Below are 8,152 nucleotides of genomic sequence, written 5' to 3' on the forward strand. Positions count from 1 at the left end.
GCTCTTGTCACAATTTGTATTGAGATACTTAGATATTTGGCTGTTTGCTGATGTATTGTCTGTCTCTCCATTAAACTGTAAATTCTGTGAGGACAGAAATCATGTCTGTGTTCAATCTTGTCTGTGTTCAGCCATGTCAAAGTGCTAGAAACATGTAGGACTGCAAAAATATTTGCCAAATGAATGATGCCCAGAGAAGATAGGCAGTTAGCCCAAGGTCACACAGCAGGTTAACAGAGGATCCAGAATTAGAATCCTGGTCCCTCCAAGCTAAGTGGTTCATTCATTAGTGACATTGCCTCTTCATGGAGGTTGCCATCCTCTCTCTGGGGATAAAAGACAGATGTTCTCTCTCATTTTTGCCTCAATTAACCTTCTAAAAAATCTCCGTACTCAATGAGTATGGGGAAAATCTGATTTTAAAAATTAATTAATGTCAGGCCCCAGTGTTTTAAAGTTAGCCACGAAACCCAATCTCTGTGCTCAGCCGGCAGCCTAAGGGACTGACCAGAAGGGCTCAGGGGACAGGGCAGCTGTGGTCCAGTGGCTGCAGATATTCAACCACTTCAAAAGCAACAGGACTGTATTGGGCATTTATTAGCTGCCAGGTAGGGCACTGGGCACTGGGGATTGAAAAATAAACAAGACAGACATCTCCCTGCCTCTGGTTGCTCCCAGTGCAGTCAGAATTCCAGAGCAGTGCATCAAGTTTTGTGAATGGGAAGGACCAGGGGCAGTGGAAGCCCAGAGGAGAAACTAGGCCATTCTCAGGGCTCAGGAAAGAGGGCTTCCAGGAGGAAGGAAGGATGAGCAAGAGTTAACCAGATGAAGGACAAAGAAGAGATAAGTGTAACAGGTAAAGGGCTAAAGAAGGGCCCAGATGCTAGAGGGAACAGAACACACTGAGATGATTCCAGGGGCATCAAGATGGAACCCAGCCAATTGGCAGTGTGGTGGAATGACCAGAGAGGAGGCTGGGGCCAGGTCAGAGAAGGCCCCGGAGGCCGTGCCAGGAGTCAGGCTGTGACCTGGAAGTCAATGGGGAGCCATGACAGGAGGTTCCCCTAAGGAGTGACACAAATCACAGCATCTGAGTGCAGAAGGGACCTCACCTGTGATCCAGTCCCACCACCCTCTTAGCGTAGAATCTCTGCTGGAAGTTGTACACCTCTGGTGACAGGAAGCTCATCTCTCTGGATTGCCTATCTTGCTAGATTGCTCTGATAAGAAGAGAATTCTTCCATATAATGAGCTAAAAGCACGGCTCTAAATGCAGCTGCTCTAACACAAAGGACAGAATAAACCGCAGCTGCTCTGATACTGTTCTCACTCCTGAGTTGTGTCCATCTGTCCCCACCCCTCCCACCCTTGCTTACCTTCACTCCACATTTGTGTTCTTTGCACCTCTTAATCACCTACCAGTCACTCCAGTTCCTGGTTCTTGGTTGATGTGGAGACCCCAGTTGTTAGCTCTCTGTATCTTGGTCCCTACCCTGACCCAACCTGGGCCCTCTCTGGGTCCCAGCCCCAGATTCTCGCTTCATCTTTCAGGTTCTGCCCAGCTAAGCCCACACGATGCTGAGTTATTAAACAAATTCTGCCAAATGGAAGTATCTGCCACCAAGCACATTTCACATGGGAAAAGAGAATTTTCATCTATCAAAAGCGCATTTATTTCAAGGGAGCCTATCGCTCACTGAAATTCACAGGAGAAAGAGAGTCCCAAGAAAATCAAGGGCATTTGCATTACAATCCACCTCAGTGCCCAAAAATATCCCGCTGAACATGCAGAATTTCAAGGAAAACAGTATGTTTTGCTTATTTGCAGGAAAGAAACGAATGTTCAAGAGAGGGAGGGGGCTGTGGTTTAAAATCTCCAACTTGCAAAGGAAAGCATATGTTAACCAACGAATCACCTTTGACCCTGCAGATTTTGGAGCTGGTCCTGTCGGGGCGGGCAGAGGATCCACACACAATATGGAGGGGAAGGCACTGTGTTTGGGGACAGGCTGAAAGTATTTGCAATCCTATTGTTTGGGAACAATAGCTGACACTGAACACTTCCTTTATAACAGGTATCATGCCAAGAATTTGCCAAATATATATTTTTTATTTAGTAAGATTAAGTAAATTGCCCAAGGTCGCATGGCTAGAAAATTGCAAAGTAGGACACATAATCCTGGCTTGACTGCTTGCTGGATGATCTTAACCTTTCTGTGCCTCTTCTTCCACATGGTAAGGATTCTATCTGTGCTCTGCAAATTTGCCTTTACAATTCTCCCTAATGGTAGAGGAAAATGAGCAAGAACTTGACCTACACGGATGCACTCCCCACCCTTTACCTGGAAGTGGGAAGTAATGCCCACCATGCTTATTCCAAAGCAGAAAATGTCTTTGAAGTCTTGCACTTCAGGCTAAAAATTAATGTGATCTGTATCCTACTCCATAATACTCTGTTGTTAAGGTAAAAGAGCTTGAAATGATTCCCAAGTGGGGAAAAACAAAAATCAACAGAAGATTTCCTATCTGGCTACTCAGATCATGGGGAGCTGCTCTTGATAAAAACAACAGCTGACACTGAGCCCTTCCTTTATAACAGGTATCATGCCAAGAGTTTGCCAAGTATTTATTTAGTCAGATTAAATAAATTGCCCAAGGTCACGTGGCTAGAAAGTTGCAAATAGGACTCAAAATCAAGCTTGTGTGACTCTGCAGCCCAGGCATGTAAACTGCACACTTTATAGCACTGAGTTTACCAGTGACAAGGAAGGAGGTAAAAGCGAAGAGCAATGACATCCCATCAGGTTGGCAGCCAGGCCATTTGCCTTCTCTGTCTTAGAGTCATAATATTTTAAAAATCCTTTAGCCAGGTGTGCTGGTGGGTGCCTGTAGTCACATGCTGCTTGGGAGTCTGAGGAGGGAGGATCACGAGAGTCCAAGAGTTCAAAGCTGCAGTGAGCTATGATCGTACCACTGCACTCCAGCCTGGCTGACAGAGATCTTATCTCAAAACACACACACACACACACACACACACACACACACACTAAGAATTCAGACTTACTTGAATATGTGCATTCAGGATTTATTTTCCAAGTTATTGTTTTATGAGCCTCATTTGTGATTTGCAAGAGGAGAGGCTCAGAAAGTCACTAAAGAGGTGCTGTGCTGTAGCATTCTCAGGATGATTGTGGAAAAAAATTTCCACGAGGGCCCCATCCTGCTGGGAGGTCAGTCAGCTCCCTCACTGAGCTCTGGTCATTCTCTTCTGTCTCAGGGAAATGCTCAGCTTCAGTGACTTCAGTGCAGAGAGCTGACTGCTGCTAAGAGCCTCGATTTTCCTTGTAAATGCTATCATTTTCATTGCACCATCTCCCTTCCCACCATCAACTTTCACCACATTCTCAGACTTGCCTTGGGCAGTGGATAATTCGGTTTGTCTTGCAGTGGTTGTCTGAGAGTGGCCAGCCTTGAAAACTGCTAAATACTTTTAGATGTTAAATATCTGTGAACCACATTTCTCAGTTTTCATTCATTTTTGCTGTCCAGCATCCTGCCCTTCTGCTGTATAACTGGTTCATGGAGCAGTGTGGTTCTGTGGGGCTACAGATGCGAAGGACTTTCTTTTCTCCCTTATGATGACCCCCAGTAGCAGGTGTCTTACATCTCAGAAAGTCCCGCTTGTGGGTGTTGGAAGTCCAGTCCTGGTCCAAGCCCACTTGAGTCAGCGCTTTTCCCCTCTCACAGCAGGCGAGACCTGTGGTTGGTGGGACTGCAGTGGGCAGATGTGATTCTCTCTTCTCTCTCCCCCTTGCTCAAGCATCAGAGCTTGGGAGAAGAGAGCCAAAGTCTGCTGCTGGGATGCCTCTTTCTACTATCCTTTTCGGACCTAATATCCCCCATGTTTCTCTTCTCAGATCTAGCATCCTCCCCCACCATAGTTAAAACACATGTACATCAGTGTAGTTAAGAGGGCTTTCAAAGTTACTTCCTGTTTCATTACGTATTTGTCTAAAATGAGGATGAATCAACCTATTCTATTTTTAGCAAAAGTTGTCTTTTTTTTTTTTTTTTTCTTTTGGCCTCCCCAACACACTGAAAAAAATTGAGTAGAAAATATTTCCAGGCAAATATCAGTGAATGATGTGATAACTAGTGAAGGCCTCATATTTTGCAGGGGCTTTGATAACAGCCCTCTCACTTAAGCTTCAACGACTGTAGAATTGAACCCATCTTCACAAATATACTTTAATTTTTTCAAGTTGACACTGTACTTGATTAAAAAATCATGTCAGGTAATGTTAAATATTCTTCAACATTATTTTACCATCCAGAAATGTTATCCAAAACCATTATTAGTAAAGCAATCAAGGATGTATCAAATGGCCAAATTATTAACACCTGTTTTACCCAAATGTATGGTAAATAAATAATGACAGTTTCTAAAAGTTTTGTTGAGCGCATGTACTAGAGTCAGGTCCCAAGCTAAGTACATAGTACTTCATTTAATACTTACAAGTCTATCCCCATTTTATAGATAAGGAAACTAAGCTAGAGAGACTAAATATTCTCAGTTTTTGTACCAGCTGTCCAAGGGGGTTGTCTTAGTCCCTTCTCGCTGCTATAACAAAATACCATAAGCTAGGTAGCTTGAAAACAATAGAAATTTATTTCTCACAGTTCTGGAGGCTGGGAAGGCCAAGATCAGGGCAGATTCAATGTCTGGTCAGGGCCCATTTTCTGGCTCACAGATGACACCTTCCCGCTGTGTCCTGGAGCATCTTATAAATACTGAAAAACAAAAATAAAAACAACAAAGCAATGCCCCCCAATAATAGGGTATGTCAAAGGGACACAGGAGCCTCCAGTGACCAAAGCTGGATAATCTGAGCTAAAAAAAAGTAATATTGTATTATAACCTAAAGTATAAAATAAAAATTTATGAATCCATTCTGATACAAGTGAATGAATAAGCAAATAAATGGAAGGATTGAAAAATCTCCCATGCAGAACTCTAAATAATTTATGTAGCTATTCCTTTCTCAAGAAGGTGAAACGTAACTCCCCACTCTGGGAATGTGGGCTATGCATAGTGACTGCCTTCTAAAGAGTACAGCAGGCAAAGGGAAAGGGGAAATGAGTAACTTTGTAGTGGAGAAACCTGAAAAACACCACCTCAGCTAGGTGATCAAGTCAACGTCAATAGTGATAAGTCATTGTATTAGTCTGTTCTTGCATTGCTATGAAGAAATATCTGAGACTGGGTAATTTATAGAGAAAAGAGATTTGGTTCACTCACGATTCTGTAGGCTGTACTGGAAGAATAGTGGCTTCCACATCAGGGGAGGCCTAAGGAAACTTACAATCATGGCGGAAGGGGAAGTAGGCACATCTTACATGGCCAGAGCAAGAGGGAGAGGGAGAAGGTGCTACACACTTTTTGACAGATCCCGTGAGAATGAACTCTATCATGGGAACAGCACTAGGGGGATGGTGCCAGATCATTCATGAGAAACCACCCCCACGATCCAATCACCTCCCACCAGGCCCTACCTCCAACATTAGGGATTAACTTTTTTTTTTTTACTGTAAAAATATGAACTTTTATTGTCCTATTTCTGGGGAAAAAGGGTTCTACTTTCCACACTGAGCTAGCAGTGGGTTTAAATTATAATGTGTAGATTCCTTTTGGTTGTAGTCGCAGAAGAAGCTATCAAATTCTTGAGGATTTGACATCTCCTGGAAAGAAGCAAACTAGAAGATGGACCAATGATCTGGATTGCTTAGAATGATAACATTTACAGTAGGAGCCTAGTTGACATGCTATTAATGTTGAAATAATCATGCCTGTACTGGTCAGTGAGTTCAGTGTGCTGGTTGGAATACCAGTTCCAGACCTTTAGGTGACACGTTTGAATTGAGTTCTCATTGTAGAGTCATGGCCTTGACTCCATCAGCTGCGGTTATCTTCTTTGGTCTGAATACCTATCAGTCCTTACCAGCTGTAGCAGCCACTGCTTGGTCAAACTTTGCCATGAAGTCTGGCTCACGGAACTCCAGCTGCCTGACAAATGCATTGCACTCCTGCTCAGCCCAGCCTTGAGACCACTGATCCCAAAGACATAGCTGGCACTCAAAGATACAAGGTGATCCATTTGCCCCGGACACACTAAGCTGCACCAGACTATTCGGCAGTGGCTGTAATTTTCCTGGCACTGCCTTAGCTACCAGGTCCTTAAGGAAATGTTCACACTGGGGACCTGACTAATTGGCAAATCAGTGAAGAATACACTTCATCTCGTGGGAGGTGATGTAAGACATTGGAGAAGGGGAAGAACTAATATCTGGTACTGAGGGTAAAAGAGAAGGGAAAGATAGTGGCGTAAAAAAGGAAGATGACTCCAGTAGCATCCTCCCCTTTTCTCTCAGAAGGTACCTGGAGATTGTCACAAGAGTCCTTAGATTCCAACTACTGCTGCAGCTTCCAGGGATTACAATTTGATATGAGATTTGGGTGGGGACACTGATCCAAACCATATCAGTCATGTTAATAGTATGTACCCTTAATGTGATGTGATGAAAATGTCACTTTGACTCTGTGATTTTCCTCCCCCAAGCCTTATTCTAACTGTGAGGAGGAAAATTATATAAATCCCAATTGAGGGACATTCTATAAAATACCCGACTAGTACTTTTCAACACTGTCAAGGCCAAAAAAAAGAAAAAAAAAAAAAAAAAAGGAAAGTTTTAGAAATCATCAAAGCCCAGAGGAACCTAAGGAGACATGGTAAATAAAAGTAATGTGGGAATTCTGGATGAGATCCTGGAAAAGAAGAAGATAAAAACCAAAGAAATCTGAACAAAGTAGAGATTTCAGTTTAAAATAATATATCAAATTGTTTCATTAATTCTAACAAATGTATCATATAAAATAATAGGGAACACTGGGTGTGGAGTATATGGCAACTCTTGGTATTATCATCACAATTTTTCTACAAGCCTAAAACTATTTGAAAAGCTAAATTTTATTTAAAAAAATTGAACACAGCTTCAGGGACCTACGGCACCAGAGTGTAAGGTCTAACATATGTATAATTTGAGTCTCAGGAACAGAAGAGAGAACTAGGCAGAACAAAAATTGAAGAAATAATGGCTGAAATTTTCAAAAATTTGGTGAAAGATATAAATTTACAGGTTTAAAAATCTCAGTGTATTCTAATTATGACTATGAAGAAAAGCACATCTATGCATAGCATAGTAAAACTGATGAAAATGTATGCATATATTGGCAGGTGGCAATTTATTACTTTAATGTTTATATAGAAAATAAGAAATACTAAAAATTATAAAAAGCAAGAAAAGAAGGAAATAATCCAAGCACAAAAATTAATAAAATTGAGAAGAAATATATAATAAAGATTGAAGAGACTATATAAGAAAACCTCTGGCAACTGATGAAGAAAAGGGAAGACACAAATACAAAATTATAATATTAAATATAAAAGAACAATAGCCACAGATGTAACAGACAGTACCACAAATAACTTTATGCAAAGAAAATTGAGTGCTTAAATGCAATGGACAACTTCCTATTAAAGTGTTATTTATTATCATTGAATCAAGAAGAATAGAAAACTTGAGTAGTTTATTGCATTTGAAGAAAGGGCATCAGTAGTTTAAAATATATTTACCTTCAAAACACCCATCCTACACAATTTAAGCAATGAGTTCTAACAGTCTGTCAAGTAACAAACAATTTCAACCTTCCACAAACTCTTCCAGAAGCTAATAGATTAAGAAACGCTCATCAATTCATTTTATGAAGCTACTAAGTCCTTGATGCAAAATAGACATGCACACCATGAGGAATGTAAGTTACACACCATTCTTATTCATTAATATAGATGCAGAAACAAAAATATTTGCAAACCATATGTGTATATGTATATAAATGTATATAATCATTATTAAATTGGTTATCTCTCAGGAATACAAAGATGGTTCACATTAAAGGAGAAAAACTCATGGTCATCAGCACATGCAGAAATCATTTGAAAACATTTAATGGTCATTTGTATTTTTAAAAAATTGGGAAAGAAACAGAATTTTCTTAACTTGTTAAAGAGATAAAAGACATACAAAAATATACAGC

At 40.9% G+C, this 8,152-nt stretch overlaps 1 protein-coding gene across 1 annotated transcript; it reads right to left on the reverse strand.

Moving 5' to 3' along the window:
- Positions 1 to 5,988: 5,988 nt before the first annotated feature.
- Positions 5,989 to 6,411, reverse strand: LOC116474334 (uncharacterized protein C14orf119 homolog). The gene is given in 1 exon segment (XM_032162737.1): positions 5,989 to 6,411. A coding segment is annotated over 1 exon segment (423 nt).
- Between the last annotated feature and the right edge of the window lie 1,741 nt (positions 6,412 to 8,152).

The sequence above is a fragment of the Hylobates moloch genome, unplaced genomic scaffold (genome assembly GCF_009828535.3).
Source record: "Hylobates moloch isolate HMO894 unplaced genomic scaffold, HMol_V3 SCAFFOLD_10, whole genome shotgun sequence".
Lineage (NCBI taxonomy): Eukaryota > Metazoa > Chordata > Mammalia > Primates > Hylobatidae > Hylobates > Hylobates moloch.